This window comes from Crinia signifera, chromosome 11 (genome assembly GCF_055691185.1).
Source record: "Crinia signifera chromosome 11, ASM5569118v1, whole genome shotgun sequence".
In the NCBI taxonomy this organism is placed as follows: Eukaryota; Metazoa; Chordata; class Amphibia; order Anura; family Myobatrachidae; genus Crinia; species Crinia signifera.
This window is the reverse complement of record NC_139227.1, coordinates 104,243,990-104,264,435: the sequence shown is the minus strand read 5'-3', so window position 1 is coordinate 104,264,435 and position 20,446 is coordinate 104,243,990. Positions and strand designations below refer to the sequence as shown.

General features: G+C 48.1%; 1 protein-coding gene across 1 annotated transcript in view; it reads left to right on the top strand.

The window, feature by feature from the left end:
- The first annotated feature begins 675 nt into the window (after positions 1-675).
- TEAD1 (TEA domain transcription factor 1) overlaps positions 676-20,446 on the top strand; it is a 54,770-nt gene continuing 34,999 nt past the window's right edge. The window contains exons 1-5 of the mRNA XM_083164096.1: positions 676-980; positions 4,673-4,719; positions 6,848-6,909; positions 8,022-8,146; positions 20,231-20,404. Coding sequence (XP_083020222.1) covers positions 825-980; positions 4,673-4,719; positions 6,848-6,909; positions 8,022-8,146; positions 20,231-20,404 — 564 coding nt within the window. The 5' untranslated portion in view covers positions 676-824. The remainder of the gene's footprint in view (positions 981-4,672; positions 4,720-6,847; positions 6,910-8,021; positions 8,147-20,230; positions 20,405-20,446) is intronic.

Sequence of the window (20,446 nt, the reverse complement as noted above, 5' to 3'; positions counted from 1 at the left end):
AAGTCACGGCTCAGTCCCTGACCAGCCTTGTTGAGCAGTGAATTGGCCTGTAAAAGCATGAACGCCTTGCTGCCGGCATGTGTACGGCCTGCCTGAAAGCTGCTAAGGGCTGCTTTATGTACCAGTGCTAGAGACCGGCCTCATTGGCTGAATGCCCTTCTGTGCAGTGCAGGGTAGTGAGGAGCAGATTTGCTCATTCTGGAACACCCTTTGGGTTCGGTCTGGGGGTCTTCATTCTGTCGCCCTGTCGGAGAAGCTGCAATGTGGGGCAACTATAGTGTCTCCTAAACACTGATTGATTGGGTTTTCATTTCATTATTCCCAGTTGCCAATGATACAAAATGTGTCACTAATTCTTCTGACATGTTCCTGAATTCCTATATAGGGATATTGGGTACCCAACTCTTTTAGCTGGAGCTGCCTTTTTAATTTGTACCTGTTGCCTCTTTGTATCCAGCCAGCAGACTAGTGGGATGAGCCAGATCATTTAGCCAATGAAATCGCCATAAACTATTGAATGTCACTGGGGCCTGAGGCACTAAGGCTGCATACAATGGCTGCTTGCATTGTGAACAGGCGATAAGAACACTTGTACTGTATGTATTGTACATGTACAGCCATGTAGATGTCTGTAGCATAGCCTATGGGATTGGGGGGGGGGGGGGGAGGGAGTGACTGCTCTGGCCCAGCCCATTAAGCAGAGAGCAGGATCGGTCCCGCATAGCTGCATGTCCGTAGTACAACATCTGTAATGCTTCTTATGTTTAATATACACGCTTGTAGCTGCATATAACCTGACTGTCTGCACAGAGTACAATAACCGCATGCAAACTGTTATATTAAAGGATCAAAACGCCAAGGACAAAGCACTGCAACACATGGCAGCCATGTCCTCTGCCCAGATTGTGTCCGCTACCGCCATTCACAACAAGCTGGGCCTCCCAGGGATTCCGCGCCCAGCCTTTCCTGCTGCACCCGGGGTAAGTGTCTGCTGTGTACTCGCCTTAGCTATGCTTACCATATAGGGGATCGCAAGTCACACCGCGCAGTGCTGTAGAGGTGAGGGGGGGGGGGGGGGGGGGGACCACCAGGGCTATTTTTCAGCAGGCTCCAGCAGGAACTGAGGCCCTTATTCTAGTTCACTCTTTCTGACAAAATATTTCTTAAATGGACAAAACCATGTGCACTGCAGGTGAGGCAGGTATTACCTGTGCAGAGATAATTAGATTTGGGTGGGGTTTTTCACCTGCCTTACCTGCAGTGCACATGGTTTTGTCCATCTAAGAAATATTTTGCCAGAGTGAACTAGAATAAGGGCCTCAGATCCTGCTGGAGCCTGCAGAAAAATAGCCCTGTGGGGGCCAAGGTCGACATGGGGAAGGCCTGCAGTCAAAAGGTTGGCATGGGTTTTTCTTTTCTTTGGGGTGGGGGGGGGGGCTGACAAGTGGTATTTCATGCCCTACCATCCACTAGGGCATAGTGGGAGAATAAAATAGTGTGCCCAAAGCCATGCGAGGGGACGTGGTGCTACGTTTCATTGTCCATGTCGACTGTGTCGATATTCGGGACAAAGAGTGAAAAACCCCATGTCGACATTTTGACGGTCGATCTTCCCCATGTCCACCTAATGCTTGTGTCAACCTAATGACCTGTCGGCCTAGCCCATGTCGACCTCCCTGCATGTCGACCTTGAGTCATGTCTACCTTAATACATGTCGACCTAGTGGTCTCAACCTAATGCTTGTCGACCTAGTTGCTGTCTATCCAATAATCCATAACCCACACAAGTGGGATTAATCCTTATAAAATAGTTTAACCTTTGTACAATATACAAAATAGACATAAACCCTATACATTGTGCTCGCCCATGCACCAGAAAGGGCGTTGTGTGGAGGACATGGGTATAGCAATTTCCAATTCCCTTTACCAAGTACTTTTATACAGTGATTTATATCTGCCCATCACACAGTGCACCTTGTACAGATGGCACATGATATCAATTAGCACCAAACCCAATAATCAGGCAACAGTTTATGGTTAAATGAGGCAAGTACCTGATTTTCTGGTAGTCAGAACAATTACAGTATAATAACAAGGACTGATTCCACTGTTCTCCTGTCTCCGCTACCCTATATTATAACTAGCACTACCTATAACATGGCTGCGTTTGTGTGATTAATATTGTTACGATTAGTCTGTCACTTATTTTTTGTAATGCTGTTGTAGAGAAGCTGTGCTGTATAACTGATGCAGAGAAGGGGCGCTGTACTACAAATGCTGATGTAGAGAAGCTTTGCTGTATAACAGATGCAGAGAAGGGGCGCTGTATAACAGATGCTGATGCAGAGAAGGGGCGCTGTGTAACAGATGCTGATGCAGAGAAGGGGCGCTGTGTAACAGATGCTGATGCAGAGAAGGGGCGCTGTATAACAGATGCTGATGTAGAGAAGGGGCGCTGTGTAACAGAAGCTGATGCAGAGAAGGGGCGCTGTGTAACAGATGCTGATGCAGAGAAGGGGCGCTGTGTAACAGATGCTGATGTAGAGAAGGGGCGCTGTGTAACAGATGCTGATGCAGAGAAGGGGCGCTGTGTAACAGATGCTGATGCAGAGAAGGGGCGCTGTGTAACAGATGCTGATGCAGAGAAGGGGCGCTGTATAACAGATGCTGATGCAGAGAAGGGGCGCTGTGTAACAGATGCTGATGCAGAGAAGGGGCGCTGTATAACAGATGCTGATGTAGAGAAGGGGCGCTGTGTAACAGATGCTGATTATTATTATTATTATTATTATTATTATTTTATTTATAAGGCGCCACAAGTGTTTCGCAGCGCCGTACAAAGGAACAATACAGGGAGACAAAACTTGGCATAACATTGAATAAATAACAAAAATACAGTACAAATAAAAGAGCACCACAGTTCAATACATATTACAGCTTAAATGTAAGTAGTGAGGACCCAATCAACATACAACTAGAGGCTTGAGGCCAATGATGGAGATGAGTATGAAGATGGTCACTGGGTGTTGGAGTAAAGGAGAGCAGTGAGTGAAATGTGAAGAGAAGTGGGCTTTGACAACAGGAGGGAAGAGGGCCCTACTCGGAGGAGCTTACAATCTAGTAGGAAGGGGAGACAGACAGATTACAAGAGGTGCAAGCGAGGGGGTGGTGGTTATATAGCAGGATGTAAACAGGCAAGGGGTCGGAGAACCAGCTGGTTTATGCAGTGGAAGGGTACGCTTTGATGAAAAGGTGAGTTTTCAGTGCTCGTTTGAAGCTTTGCAAGGTCGGGGAGAGTCTAATGGAGCGAGGGAGTGCGTTCCACTGAAGGGGTGCAGCACGGGCAAAGTCCTGTACTCTAGCATGGGAAGCAGTGATCAGGGTGGAGGAGAGACGACAGTCGTCAGCTGACCGTAGAGGGCGGGAGGGTGTATGAATGGAGATGAGGTTAGAGATATATGGAGCAATGGAATTAGAGATGGCCCTGTATGTGAGTGTGAGGTGTTTGAAGAGGATTCTGTAGGGGAATGGAAGCCAGTGCAGATTTTGTTGAAGGGGAGTAGCAGAATTAGAGCGGCGGGAGAGGAAGATAAGCCTGGCTGCAGCATTGAGGACAGATTGGAGAGGAGCTAGTTGGGATTGAGCGAGGCCGGTGAGAAGAGCATTACAGTAGTCAAGCCGTGAGATGACTAATGAGTGGATGATCAGCTTAGTTGCACTCTGTGAGAGAAAGGGCCTGATGCGAGCAATGTTGCGTAACTGGAACCGGCAAGAATGGGCCAGGGCTTGGATGTGGGGTGCAAAGGAGAGGGAGGAGTCAAGAGTGACACCCAGGCAGCGGAGTTGGGGAACAGGGGAGATGATGGTGGTGTTAACAGTGATAGAGATATTAGTAGGGGGCATAGCTTTGGGTGGGGGAAAGATAATAAGTTCGGTTTTGTCCATATTCAGCTTCAGAAATCGCTCTGACATCCAGGTAGAGATGGCAGCGAGGCAGTTGGAAACTTGAGAGAAAACAGTGGGGGACAGATCAGGAGAGGAGAGGTAGATTTGGGTGTCATCTGCATAGAGGTGATATTGGAAGCCAAATGCTGATGCTGATGCAGAGAAGGGGCGCTGTGTAACAGAAGCTGATGCAGAGAAGGGGCGCTGTGTAACAGATGCTGATGCAGAGAAGGGGCGCTGTGTAACAGATGCTGATGCAGAGAAGGGGCGCTGTATAACAGATGCTGATGCAGAGAAGGGGCGCTGTGTAACAGATGCTGATGCAGAGAAGGGGCGCTGTGTAACAGATGCTGATGCAGAGAAGGAGCGCTGTGTAACAGATGCTGATGCAGAGAAGGAGCGCTGTGTAACAGATGCTGATGCAGAGAAGGGGCGCTGTATAGCTGATGCAGAGAAGGGGCACTGTATAACAGATGCTGATGCAGAGAAGGGGCGCTGTATAACAGATGCTGTAGATTGTCAGCTCTTATTGCCACCATTTCCTTCTGGAGTGCATCCAGGTGGGAAAGTAATCCTCATTGTATTAACAGATAAAGCAATTGGATTAGGAAGTATTAAAATCAGATGACGTCCACTTTTGAGCGTTTACTTTTTTATATATAAACAAGTGTCCAACCTGCGTCTGTTATAAGCCAGCGTATATATAATGTTCTCTTTCTATCCGCAGTACTGGCCGGGGATGCTGCAGACAGGGCAGCCCGGATCTTCACAAGAGTAAGTCTGCGCTGTAGTGAGAATATAACCTGCTCCTCCGTATGAACCCTATATAATCCACGCCAGGGACCACTTTGCCTTAATCCTCCTTGTTTTGCCCAGCATATGCCCATGTCACAGTACCTTTGTGTTTAACCTGTTGCTGTGATAAAGTCAGAGGAGGTTTTAGACCTCATGGGGCCCCAGGCAAGATACTAGTTTGGGGCCCTCCTCCCCCAAACAATCCATAGAACTAAATGTTTGCTGCTAATTGCAGGCGGCTTCGATAGCGTACCTTGGCATGTGCACAGTCTACTGGTAAATGCTCAGCTGCGTGACCATCAGCATTGCGTACAAATCTGAATTAGGCTCTAGGTGTTTTGGAAGAGGGCGTAATACCTGTATACCTGACTGGCCACATACAGGGGATGAGACCATTCTGTGTAACCTGACTGCCCACATACATTCTGTGTAACATGTACAGTACAGTAACCTGACTGCTCACATACATTCTGTGTAACATGTACAGTACAGTAACCTGGCTGCTCACATACATTCTGTGTAACATGTACAGTACAGTAACCTGACTGCCCACATACATTCTGTGTAACATGTACAGTACAGTAACCTGACTGCCCACATACAGCGGATGAGACCATTCTGTGTGACAAGTACATTAACCTGACTGCCCACATACAGCAGATGAGACGATTCTGTGTGACATATGCAGTAACCTGACTGAGACGATTCTGTGTGACCTGTACAGTACAGTAACCTGACTGCCCACATATAGGGATGAGACTATTCTGTGTGACATGTACAGTAACCTGACTTCCCACATACAGGGGATGAGACCATTCTGTGTGACATATGCAGTAACCTGACTGCCCACATACAGCAGATGAGACCATTCTGTGTGGCATTTACAGTACAGTAACCTAACTGCCCACATACAGCGGATGAGAGGATTCTGTGTGACATGTACAGTACAGTACCTGACTGCCCACATTCAGCAGATGAGACCATTCTGTGTGACATGTACAGTAACCTGACTGCCCACATACAGCGGATGAGACAATTCGGTGTGACATGTACAGTACAGTAACCTGACTGCCCACATACAGGGGATGAGAGGATTCTGTGTGACATGTACAGTACAGTAACCTGACTGCCCACATACAGCGGATGAGAGGATTCTGTGTGACATGTACAGTACAGTAACCTGACTGCCCACATACAGCGGCTGAGACCATTCTGTGTGACATGTACAGTACAGTAACCTGACTGCCCACATACAGGGGATGAGAGGATTCTGTGTGACATGTACAGTACAGTAACCTGACTGCCCACATACAGGGGATGAGAGGATTCTGTGTGACATGTACAGTACAGTAACCTGACTGCCCACATACAGCGGATGAGAGGATTCTGTGTGACATGTACAGTACAGTAACCTGACTGCCCACATACAGGGGATGAGAGGATTCTGTGTGACATGTACAGTACAGTAACCTGACTGCCCACATACAGCGGATGAGAGGATTCTGTGTGACATGTACAGTACAGTAACCTGACTGCCCACATACAGCGGATGAGACCATTCTGTGTGACATGTACAGTACAGTAACCTGACTGCCCACATACAGGGGATGAGACCATTCTGTGTGACATGTACAGTACAGTAACCTGACTGCCCACATACAGGGGATGAGACCATTCTGTGTGACATGTACAGTACAGTAACCTGACTGCCCACATACAGCGGATGAGAGGATTCTGTGTGACATGTACAGTACAGTAACCTGACTGCCCACATACAGGGGATGAGACTGCTTTTTGTGTAAAAATATTGTTTATCCTATCAAAGACCATCAAAGGGTCTTTGGGCGTGTGGGCAGGTTCATGTGATGTCATGACTTCTTGTGGTACTTGCACAAATCTCCTCTGGGAAAGTTTTGGATGGCCATGATATCTTTATGGGGCCCCTTGGGACCTGCTGGGCCCTAGGCATGTGCCTAGGTTGAATATTGTGGAAAATCGTCCTCTGGATCAAGCCACAAAAGGGGGTGAAGCCAGGTGACTCTTGTATGCATAAGAAAAGTGATGGGAAGACATTGTAGTCAAGTTTGTTTCTGTCTTTTATTTGCAGCGTCAAGCCATTTGTCCAGCAAGCATATCCCATCCAGCCAGCAGTCACAGCGCCTCTTACAGGTAACGTGTGCGCTCACATGTGTAGTAAGTCTATACATACCACTCCTCTCCCATTACTCCCACCCACATTCCCTACCTTCTAGTCTCACACCCATCCCAATACATTATGGTTGGGGAAACAGATGCACTAGTTTATGGGATAATAGCCCAACATACACGGTCTCTGTGTACGCCATCCTGTCTCTTCCTTCTGCCTGTGAGTGTGGCCAGCCCCCCGTGAGATTTCTTGATGAAATATTTTCCTTCGAGTGTAGTCATTTCAAGAAATGTTTGAATTCCTCCTGATTTCCTCGGGGGACACGGAACACAGGTGCGCCTCTTAGAAAGTTTAATTAAACCACTGGGGCAAAGCATCATGTGGCAGGAGGAGAGATTGCGACACAATGAATTGGCCCCCGTGAGAGTCAGATTTGTGTAGCGGCGTCGCAACATCCATTCCATCTTGTTCTACAGCTGAGTCGCCTATCGATCCTTTGTGAATTGTATCACTACATGCCTTCATCTTTACTAATGGGAACGGGATACGGTCACTGGGTCACCAAGCATTAGGTCGACATGATTAAAGTCAACATGGGGAAGGTCGACAGGGTCATAAGGTGGACATGGGGTTTTTCACTGTTTTTTGAGCCGACATGTGCCGACAGGCGGTATTTCATGCCCTACCATCCACTAGGGCGTGGTGGGAGAATAGAATAGTGTGCCGAGCGTAGCGTGGCACTGTGCCCGAAACATGGCGAGTGCAGCAGTGCTATGTTTCAGTGTCCATGTCGACTGTGTCAACATTTGGGTAAAAAACTGTGAAAAACCCCATGTCGACCTTATGACCTTCAGTCATGTCGACCTTCAGTCATGTCGCCCTAATGCTTGTCTGTTAAATGAACCCATTCCATGGGAACTGACCTATACGTAGTCATGTTCTGGGAAAAGGAAATGCACAGACTACGGTTCACACCCCTCTTCCATATATTTATTAGTTTTGAGGGTCAGTTCCACTTCCGCCCCCTAAGGGCAGTTACTGATGGGTCTGTATGGACAGCATCTCCCATCCCTGATGTGATCCATACCGATGTCATCACCTACTGATATTTGGTGTTCATCTATTTCATCTCCAGGATTTGAACCTTCTGCTCCCCCTGCCTCCTCGGTGCCTGCCTGGCAAGGCCGTTCCATTGGCACAACCAAGCTCCGTCTGGTAGAATTTTCCGCATTTCTAGAACAGCAGAGGGACCCAGATGCAGTAAGTGGAAATGAGGAACTATGAATCATGACTGGAGTGTGTAACATGTATGAATTATAGAACGAGTGGTCATAATCTCTCCACCTTCATTGTTACTGTGATAAATACAAGTTTAGTATTATAATGGATAATCTAAGCCTATGCTGTATGCTGACAATGTAGTTTGGCATAGTGGTTAGCATTGGTGCCTCAATCCATTTCTGACCAATGCCCCTCCCTTGTTTGTGTGGCTTTCCTTAGGCTCCTCCTTACTCCCATTAACATACTGGTACGCGCTCTGTAATGTGTGTGTGCATGTGATCGGGAATGTAGGACCTTATTCAGGTTCAATCTCAAGCCCATATGCGGTCGCACGGGGATGATGTTTTTGGATTGCGCATTTTTGCGCATTGGGCATGCACTGGTTGCGTGTGCCCGCAGCGAAAAACTGTTCACTGGGTGCACCCGTTTTTGTGGGGGGCAGCGGGCTTATCTATTAGCATATGGGAACTCCCAGCGTTTCATGGACCTTCTCATGCTAATGCGGCCATGACGGGCATGCCGGGGGGCGGGCAGCTGACCTCACCGGATGTCACTTGCTAACCTACTTCCCCCGCCCCCCCCCCGAGCGCCCACGCATATGTAAGGTTGCTCAGAGCAACCATCGAAAGATGTGGGAGGGTCCAAGTGGCATGCAAATTGATCTTTATGTGAAACATCCATACAGGGGCTGATGTGACTGATGCGCTCTCTGTAATGTGTGTAAATGTGATAGGGAATATACAGTGTAAGCACCACTGGGGCAGGGGCTGATGTGACTGATACGCTCTCTGTAATGTGTGTGCACATGTGATAGGGAATATACAGTGTAAGCACCACTGGGGCAGGGGCCGATGTGACTGATACGCTCTCTCTAATGTGTGTGTACATGTGATAGGGAATATAGAGTGTAAGCAGCACTGGGGCAGGGGCTGATGTGACTGATACGCTCTCTGTAATGTGTGTGTACGTGTGATAGGGAATATAGAGTGTAAGCAGCACTGGGGCAGGGACTGATGTGACTGGTACGCTCTCTGTAATGTGTGTGTACATGTGATAGGGAATCTAGAGTGTAAGCACCACTGGGGCAGGGGCTGATGTGACGAATACGCTCTCTGTAATGTGTGTGTACATGTGATAGGGAATATAGAGTGTAAGCACCACTGGGGCAGGGGCTGATGTGACTGGTACGCTCTCTGTAATGTGTGTAAATGTGATAGGGAATATACAGTGTAAGCACCACTGGGGCAGGGGCTGATGTGACTGATACGCTCTCTGTAATGTGTGTGCACATGTGATAGGGAATATACAGTGTAAGCACCACTGGGGCAGGGGCTGATGTGACTGGTACGCTCTCTGTAATGTGTGTACATGTGATAGGGAATATACAGTGTAAGCACCACTGGGGCAGGGGCTGATGTGACTGATACGCTCTCTGTAATGTGTGTACATGTGGTAGGGAATATAGAGTGTGAGCACTACTGGGGCAGGGACTGATGTGACTGATACGCTCTCTGTAATGTGTGTGTACATGTGATAGGGAATATAGAGTGTAAGCACCACTGGGGCAGGGGCTGATGTGACTGGTACGCTCTCTGTAATGTGTGTGTACATGTGATAGGGAATATAGGGTGTAAGCACCACTGGGGCAGGGGCTCATGTGACTGATACGCTCTCTGTAATGTGTGTGTGTGTGTACATGTAATAGGGAATATAGAGTGTGAGCACTACTGGGGCAGGGACTGATGTGACTGATACGCTCTCTGTAATGTGTGTGTACATGTGATAGGGAATATAGAGTGTAAGCACCACTGGGGCAGGGGCTGATGTGACTGGTACGCTCTCTGTAATGTGTGTGTACATGTGATAGGGAATATAGGGTGTAAGCACCACTGGGGCAGGGGCTCATGTGACTGGTACGCTCTCTGTAATGTGTGTGTACATGTGATAGGGAATATAGAGTGTGAGCACCACTGGGGCAGGGGCTGATGTGACTGGTACGCTCTCTGTAATGTGTGTACATGTGGTAGGGAATATAGAGTGTAAGCACCACTGGGGAAGGGGCTGATGTGACTGATACGCTCTCTGTAATGTGTGTACATGTGGTAGGGAATATAGAGTGTGAGCACCACTGGGGCAGGGGCTGATGTGACTGGTACGCTCTCTGTAATGTGTGTGTACATGTGATAGGGAATATAGGGTGTAAGCACCACTGGGGCAGGGGCTCATGTGACTGATACGCTCTCTGTAATGTGTGTGTGTACATGTAATAGGGAATATACAGTGTAAGCACCACCGGGGCAGGGACTGATGTGACTGATACACTCTCTGTAATGTGTGTGCACATGTGATAGGGAATATACAGTGTGAGCACCACTGGGGCAGGGGCTGATGTGACTGGTACGCTCTCTGTAATGTGTGTACATGTGATAGGGAATATACAGTGTAAGCACCACTGGGGCAGGGGCTGATGTGACTGATACGCTCTCTGTAATGTGTGTGTACATGTGATAGGGAATATAGAGTGTAAGCACCACTGGGGCAGGGGCTGATGTGACTGGTACGCTCTCTGTAATGTGTGTGTACATGTGATAGGGAATATAGAGTGTGAGCACCACTGGGGCAGGGGCTGATGTGACTGGTACGCTCTCTGTAATGTGTGTGTACATGTGATAGGGAATATAGAGTGTGAGCACCACTGGGGCAGGGGCTGATGTGACTGGTACGCTCTCTGTAATGTGTGTACATGTGATAGGGAATATACAGTGTAAGCACCACTGGGGCAGGGGCTGATGTGACTGATACGCTCTCTGTAATGTGTGTACATGTGGTAGGGAATATAGAGTGTAAGCACCACTGGGGCAGGGGCTGATGTGACTGATACGCTCTCTGTAATGTGTGTACATGTGGAAGGAATATAGAGTGTGAGCACCACTGGGGCAGGGACTGATGTGACTGATACGCTCTCTGTAATGTGTGTGTACATGTGATAGGGAATATAGAGTGTAAGCACCACTGGGGCAGGGGCTGATGTGACTGGTACGCTCTCTGTAATGTGTGTGTACATGTGATAGGGAATATAGGGTGTAAGCACCACCGGGGCAGGGACTGATGTGACTGATACACTCTCTGTAATGTGTGTGCACATGTGATAGGGAATATACAGTGTGAGCACCACTGGGGCAGGGGCTGATGTGACTGGTACGCTCTCTGTAATGTGTGTACATGTGATAGGGAATATACAGTGTAAGCACCACTGGGGCAGGGGCTGATGTGACTGATACGCTCTCTGTAATGTGTGTGTACATGTGATAGGGAATATAGAGTGTAAGCAGCACTGGGGCAGGGGCTGATGTGACTGGTACGCTCTCTGTAATGTGTGTGTACATGTGATAGGGAATATAGAGTGTGAGCACCACTGGGGCAGGGGCTGATGTGACTGGTATGCTCTCTGTAATGTGTGTGTACATGTGATAGGGAATATAGAGTGTGAGCACCACTGGGGCAGGGGCTGATGTGACTGGTACGCTCTCTGTAATGTGTGTGTACATGTGATAGGGAATATAGAGTGTGAGCACCACCGGGGCAGGGGCTGATGTGACTGGTACGCTCTCTGTAATGTGTGTGTACATGTGATAGGGAATATAGAGTGTGAGCACCACCGGGGCAGGGGCTGATGTGACTGGTATGCTCTCTGTAATGTGTGTGTGTGTGTGTGTGTGAGATAGGGAATATAGAGTGTGAGCACCACTGGGGCAGGGGCTGATGTGACTGGTACGCTCTCTGTAATGTGTGTGTACATGTGATAGGGAATATAGAGTGTGAGCACCACCGGGGCAGGGGCTGATGTGACTGGTACGCTCTCTGTAATGTGTGTGTACATGTGATAGGGAATATAGAGTGTGAGCACCACCGGGGCAGGGGCTGATGTGACTGGTACGCTCTCTGTAATGTGTGTGTACATGTGATAGGGAATATAGAGTGTAAGCACCACTGGGGCAGGGGCTGATGTGACTGATACGCTCTCTGCAATGTGTGTGTACATGTGGTAGGGAATATAGAGTGTGAGCACCACCGGGGCAGGGGCTGATGTGACTGGTACGCTCTCTGTAATGTGTGTGTACATGTGATAGGGAATATAGTGTGTAAGCACCACTGGGGCAGGGACTGATGTGACTGGTACGCTCTCTGTAATGTGTGTGTACATGTGATAGGGAATATAGTGTGTAAGCACCACTGGGGCAGGGACTGATGTGACTGGTACGCTCTCTGTAATGTGTGTGTACATGTGATAGGGAATATACAGTGTGAGCACCACTGGGGCAGGGGCTGATGTGACTGATACACTCTCTATAATGTGTGTGTACATGTGATAGGGAATATAGTGTTTAAGCACCACTGGGGCAGGGACTGAAGTGACTGATACACTCTCTATAATGTGTGTGTGTGTGTGTGTGTGTGAGATAGGGAATATAGAGTGTAAGCACCACTGGGGCAGGGGCTGATGTGACTGATACACTGTCTGTAATGTGTGTGTACATGTGATAGGGAATATACAGTGTGAGCACCACTGGGGCAGGGGCTGATGTGACTGATACACTGTCTGTAATGTGTGTGTTCATGTGATAGGGAATATAGGGGTAGATTTATTAAGCTCGGTGAAGTGATAAAGTGTCTGGTTTTTATCACCAGCCAATCAGCTCCTACCTGTCCTTTTTCAAACCAAGCCTGTAACTTCACAGTTAGGAGCTGATTGGCTGGTGATAAAAAAACAGACACTTTATCACTTCACTGAGCTTAATAAATCTGCTCCATAGAGTGTAAGCACCACTGGGGCAGGGACTGATGTGACTGATACGCTCTCTGTAATGTGTGTGTACATGTGATAGGGAATATAGAGTGTAAGCACCACTGGGGCAGTGACTGATGTGACTGATACGCTCTCTGTAATGTGTGTACATGTGATGGGGAATATAGAGTGTAAGCATCACTGGGGCAGGGACTGATGTGACTGATACGCTCTCTGTAATGTGTGTACATGTGATAGGGAATATAGTGTGTAAGCACCACTGGGGCAAGGACTGATGTGACTGATACGCTCTCTGTAATGTGTGTGTACATGTGATAGGGAATATAGTGTGTAAGCACCACTGGGGCTGATGTGACTGATACGCTCTCTGTAATGTGTGTGTACATGTGATAGGGAATATAGTGTGTAAGCACCACTGGGGCAAGGACTGATGTGACCGATACGCTCTCTGTAATGTGTGTGTACATGTGATAGGGAATATAGTGTGTAAGCACCACTGGGGCAGGGACTGATGTGACTGATACGCTCTCTGTAATGTGTGTGATTGGGAATATACAGTGTAAGCACCACCGGGGCAGGGACTGATGTGACTGATACGCTCTCTGTAATGTGTGTGATTGGGAATATACAGTGTAAGCACCACCGGGGCAGGGACTGATGTGACTGATACGCTCTCTCTAATGTGTGTGTGTGTGTACATGTGATAGGGAATATAGTGTGTAAGCACCACTGGGGCAAGGACTGATGTGACCGATACGCTCTCTGTAATGTGTGTGTACATGTGATAGGGAATATAGTGTGCAAGCACCACTGGGGCAGGGACTGATGTGACTGATACGCTCTCTGTAATGTGTGTGATTGGGAATATACAGTGTAAGCACCACCGGGGCAGGGACTGATGTGACTGATATGCTCTCTGTAATGTGTGTGATTGGGAATATACAGTGTAAGCACCACCGGGGCAGGGACTGATGTGACTGATACGCTCTCTGTAATGTGTGTTTACATGTGATAGGGAATATAGTGTGTAAGCACCACTGGGGCAGGAACTGATGTGACTGGTACGCTCTCTGTAATGTGTGTGTACATGTGATAGGGAATATAGAGTGTAAGCACCACTGGGGCAAGGACTGATGTGACCGATACGCTCTCTGTAATGTGTGTGTACATATGATAGGGAATATAGTGTGTAAGCACCACTGGGGCAGGGGCTGATGTGACTGATACGCTCACTGTAATGTGTGTGATAGGGAATATACAGTGTAAGCACCACCGGGGCAGGGGCTGATGTCACTGATACGCTCTCTGTAATGTGTGTGATAGGGAATATACAGTGTAAGCACCACCGGGGCAGGGACTGATGTGACTGATACGCTCTCTGTAATGTGACAGGGAATATAGAATGTATACTTCTTTCTTGAAAATGTGTAATGAATAATATACTCTCCTTTCACAGTGGGTCACGTGACACAAACGGGAGGGTTTCCCTAAATATAAGTGGGCCAAATGGAAGAGGTGCTTTTCCTATTTGAGAAAAGGCATTCTTGCCAGCTGTTACAAAAGAGGCACAATATAAAAAATTTCTAGGTTCCTCCTTAAGTTCTAGGTTATTCTATCAGCCAACAATCCTTGGTTCCAGGCCGTGTTCTCTTCTGTCTGTATGTGCATTGCAGCTTGTGTTCGGCCATTGCTGAGTGATGTCCTGCTCTGAGGGGCCACAATGTGTGTGTGCCTGGGCACCTGTCCCTCTGGCAGTCGCAGCCAGCAGCTGCAGTGTGATCTCAGAGCTGTCTTTAGTGTACATGGCATATTGGATATCTGATTCCAGTCACATTCCTGAGCGCTCTGTCCATCACCTCCTGACACGTTCCTTCTTGTTGCTGCAGCCCTGATGAATTTCACAAATTGGCGTTTTAATGATGGTGCTAAAAATGAGTATAAAGAGATGTCTGACACCAGGAGGCTCTTTTGCGTCTTAATTCTTTTTGTTTCACGTTCGTGGTTATAAATAGAGCTTTAATGGATACATGCAGCGGAGTGAGCACAGGCATTCCATCCCTGCAGACGGGAATCCCTGCTCTGAGAGGACACAGTTACTATAGTGCTGAGGGGTTGCCTGGCACTCATGAGTCTTGTAGTGCTCAGTTGGAACTGTTGCCAGCCCCCCGGTTTGTAACCTGTAGCAGACTGGAAAGACTTTGCTGACCTGATGGACACAGGGAACTTCCTGGTAGATGTATCAGTTTCCCCCTAGCAGTAAGGGCGTCAGGACAGATGTCAGGAGAACTTTCCTTGTCTTTGCTAGAGAGATTTGCCATCTTGTCTCCTCTCAAGAATCCTTTCTGTCGTTCCATAAGGTTTGATTCTAGACTGATGCATTAACAACGGTTACCCATGGATAAGAAATCTGTACAGTAGGGACTGACAAAGAGGGATAGGGAGTATTCGCCACTGGCTGGTTGGGGCTTATGTACATGGATGTCCTTGGAAAGCCTTGCTCTGCCGTAACATTACGAGAGTCTGTACTCAGCACGTCCTAGTGTTCTCTGCCAGCCAGCGCAGGTAGGTCACCATTATGTGATTCCCCTCCCTCAGAATTCAGTGCGCGCTGCTGGTGCCACTCTCTGCCGCATTCCTCGGCACAGCAGTCCCGGCAGCCTTTGGCAACCATGGTGTAAAATGATCCCTCATTACTCCCTCAGACAGTGGATGGGGGGGTGAGGCTGCGGACCCTCATAGGGCCATAGTAGGGCAAGTCTGCTTTTTTATAACAACTATTTTAAATGTCTTGCACTCGGGCACAGCTATTTTGAGCACGGTGGGATTAGTCACATGCAGGGCTGGGATATGTGACACTCTGTAGTCGCCCTGTCTGTCAGGGTCATGGATCTGTTGTCTCATTTTGGAATCATACAGAGGGCACAGGGCTGGTCTGCTGGATTCCGTCCCACTGGTCTTTAAGACAGCAGCGTCCAATCATTCCTGATTATTATTCACTGTTCTTTATAACCGTCTACAGTTGCAAAAAAATACATTTTGTCTTCTTTTTTTTTTGTTAAGATCTATATGTGTGTGTAATAGACAAAGGGTTCTATTTTCAATACAACACCTGCTTTGACCATTGGTTACATACTCCATAGCAGAGTGTAGGTAACGTTACCATTTGGTGAGTTGATGCCATGGGGTCGGCAAATGTTTGAAAGCCTCCACCAAAAGGAACTTGTTACGTGGATTTTACAAGAGTATATGGGCCGTTACATTACCTTTTTTGTTTTTTTTTATACGACTCATGTTACAACAGAATGGACATAGGAACGGAGCGGTTAGTTATTTAAACCTCTTCTCCTAATGGGTGTGGTATGGGGCCCCGACAGTCAGTATCCCATCGTCGGGATCCAGGCTGTCGCTGCTTCGAAAGAGGGGTGAGCGCAAAGAAGCCCCTTGCGGCACCCCTCCTAATTATTGTACAATGTAATTGTTATACTATACGCTTATAAACCGTAAACTTATTATTGACACACAAACCTAAAACTGAATGATAACTAAACTATACTAATAAAATGCGCTTTGACGTGTGACTCATGTTACATATAAATGTTACATTTTTGTGCCCAATCACAGGGCTTCTATACACAATCAGTGTAGGCCTCTGTTCCTGAGTAACTGTTACAATGTATAACACATGTCACCTGCATGCAGTCAGAATCCAGTCATTGCCCGTGTTCCCTCATTTGAGAACATAGGCAGTGTGGCGGCGCTGTGTGCTAGGCGATCTGTGGTTCACTAGAATGCTCCGCACACTGCTCCCGTGGCCCCGTGTGTACAGATCTTTAGTTCGGCAATCCATGCTAAATGACTGCAGTAATAACTTTATCTATGGAGAATAAGCGATGTCTGTAGAGAATATTACAGAGCAGAATAAGGACATTGTAGCGCACTCTGTTACTGACAGTGCGCGGGGTTCTTATCCTGCTGTAATTAGCCTGTTATAGCTTGCACACAGGAAGTGCGGTATTTCCTAGTGACAGAACATGTTAAGTAAGTGGAATTGATTTTCTGACTGTACAACTGGAGTGATAGATAGAGGAGGAGCTGTGAAAATTGTTCCACACAGCGGATAATCTATAGATTCCCATGATTTGTACTGGATTCCTGGCTAGTTCAGTGGGTGGCGTCGCTGATCGGACCTCCCTTGGTGATGGCTAAGCCCTTGGGTCTTGTTTGGATAAAGCAGATGTACTGTATCTAAAAGCTAGGATCCAGCAGTATCTTAAAAATCATTTTAAAACAAATGAGGGTTGTTAAAGGTCACATGACAGCCTGCCCAATGTCCTATTATATAATCTATGCTACTGACCAAATGATTGATATACTGTACCGCGGCCCTGTCACTTTGTAATGATGATCAGAGGGGGCTAAATGCTGCAGCCTCTGATTGGACTGAGCAAGGCCATGGACAACCAATCAGCAGACATTCCGGGTAATCCCATTCTATAGCAGACTGCTGTACAAATGGCGGCATCTATGTATGTAACACAGATGAAAGTAATTCTGATTGAATAGCAATGAGGATTATCCCATAAAATCCATGTTCCGTGAGTTACAGGGCTGGATTAAGGTCTGGGGGGGCCCTGGACAGCAAAAATTGTGGGGCCCGCCTCCTCTCACCACCACCACCCTGTCCTTATATACTAGAACCAGGTGCTAACACTTCCCTCATTACCAAACCAGATATACTGTTTGTTTACCCTTATCAGTTTCCCCAAATGGCATATAAATCACCACTACACCTTATTTAAACCCCACACGGCTACCTTATGCCCAGGGGATCCACTGTCAACTCAAGTAGCAAGTAGACCTCACCAACCCGGCGGCAGACGACTGTGATAAAACACACGCCGACGAACGCCTCCGCAGTGGAACGCATAGACCTCACTTCTGCGTTCCAAGCCTCTATTCTGTTTACTCTACTCATCCTCCAATTGGGCGCGCACACAAATAGCTTCTGCGTTCCAAGCCTCTCCAATAGTGTGCGTTTCACTTCATTGTAGTGGAATGCTGAAATAACCAGCGAACCACTGTCCAGCCGCCGCAGGGAACTCCTGCCCAGACCCTGCTGTCTGCCACCCACCCGCTGCCGACACTGCAGATTGGAGTGTGGGGGGCCCTTATGTGTGGGAGCCCCATGGCGACCGCCCCTGTCGCCTCGTGGTGGATCTGCCACTGGTGAGGTAGTGGCTCATCGTCCCAGGTGGACAGTACTGCACTGGTCTTCTCTGTGTATGACAACTCTGTACATCCCTGATTGCCTAGCAGGATTGATTAGTGCAAGTCTGCGGAGCTGTGCTGTACCCAGATTGTGCTTTAGTGGCTGGCACTGCAATGGCACAATGTCCTCAGTGCATGGAAATGGCGCTGTTTGTTATCTGCTGATCCAACATATGAAAGTAATCCCAGATAGACGCCAGACTGCATCCATTAGACAGTTCTCCCACAGGTGTTGCTGGCAGTTAGGGAAGCCAATCCCAGGGCATTTTTTCAATCCCGGGATTCGGGATTGAAAAATGCTCAATCCCGGGATTCCCGGGATCCCGGGATTGGTTTTCCGAATAAAAAAACTGCCCCACAATTACTGCCCCAGTCAGTAATTACAATGTAATTACTTACATTTGATGGTTGCCTGGTGGGGGGATGGGTCGTCCATGCTGCTGGCATGCTGGCTTCGCGCTGGCTGGGTGAGCGGGTGGGCGCGCTGGCTGGCTGGGCGCTTGGGCTGGGCATGCTGGCTGGGCGCTTGGGCTGGGCACACTGGCTGGGCGAGCGGGCGGCTGGGCACGCTGGCTGGGCGGGCAGGCGGCTGGGCACGCTGGCAGGGCGGGCACGCTGGCTGGACGGGAGGGCGCGCTGGCTGGGCGGGTGGCGCGGCATTACAATGCCGGGCGCGACCTCTGCCTGCGCAGCGTGACCTCATCTCACGCTGAGAGGTCATGCAGCTCACGCTGCACACAGTGCTGCCGGGAGAAGTCGGGCAGCATTTGAGCGATGCTCAGACGCTGCCCGGCATTAGACTGCGCGCAAGCGCAGTCTAATCCCGAAATCCCGGGATTGGAAACTCCAATCCCGGGATTGAAATCCCGGCGTTTTGGGGGCCAAATCCCGGGATCCCGCCGATCCCGATCCCGGGATTGGCCACCCTACTGGCAGTGTCATATACCTGCTTTCACATGTAACGGTCTGCCCCATTATTGGAGGAAGGAACATTAAGGAGGTATATGTTAGTGGCCCCTTGTAGAATTTGTTTGATAGGAGACACCACTACTTTGAAGACTTTGCAGAAAACGTCTATATACTTCTCAGTTTGTGTTCTATATCTTCTCAAATCCTTATAGCAGTGTTGCCGTTGCCCCTGTTTGCTGATACCACAATCGATCCAATAAAGCCAGCAATATCTCTATCCAGGCCATATGAAGGGTTTCATAGACGTGATCCTGAGAACTCGCTCAGACCGGCCCTATCTTTTTGTAAGAGAATGGTCAGAAAGCTGCCTGTGCAATCTGGTCAATTAACTTAGGTGCGAGCTGGTCGTCCTGTTCTCATGGTGAATTTAAACCGCAAATTGTGGTTTTAAATTAAACTCCAAACGCCCATTGCTTTTTGCATGGAAATCTGTGGGCCTCTTTTAGGTGCCCCCCTCTGAGCAAAAGAAAAGGTGAGGAAAATCCAGGTAACATGTTGGAACACAGTACAGAAGCTGATCACACCTTGGGTGGTTAAATAGCATAATATGGCCAATCTAAACATGTCAAGTGAATTTTTCTAAAATTCAATAATTGGTTAAATGATGGTGGACAGGTAGTTGGGGGAGAAAATGATGGTGGACAGGTAGTTGGAGGGGGAAATTATGGTGGACAGGTAGTTGGAGAGGGATATGATGGTGGACAGGTAGTTGGGGGAGAAAATGATGGTGGACAGGTAGTTGGAGGAGGAAATGATGGGGGACAGGTAGTTGGGGGAGAAAATGATGGTGGACAGGTAGTTGGAGGGGGAAATTATGGGGGGCAGGTAGTTGGAGAGGGAAATGATGGGGGACAGGTAGTTGGAGGAGGAAATGATGGGGGACAGGTAGTTGGAGGAGGAAATGATGGGGGACAGGTAGTTGGAGGAGGAAATGATGGGGACAGGTAGTTGACAGTAATTATTGTAATAGAATATCAGGTAGGTGTTCTGTGTCTAACCAGTAGTCTCTTCTCTTCCAGTACAACAAACACCTATTTGTGCATATTGGACAGGCCAATCACTCGTACAGTGATCCACTGCTGGAATCCGTAGACATCCGCCAAATTTATGACAAATTTCCAGAAAAGAAAGGGGGCTTAAAGGAACTCTTTGGAAAAGGGCCGCAGAATGCATTCTTCTTAGTGAAGTTCTGGGTGAGTGACCTGTATTTTCTTTTCATATAACTTTTTTTATAG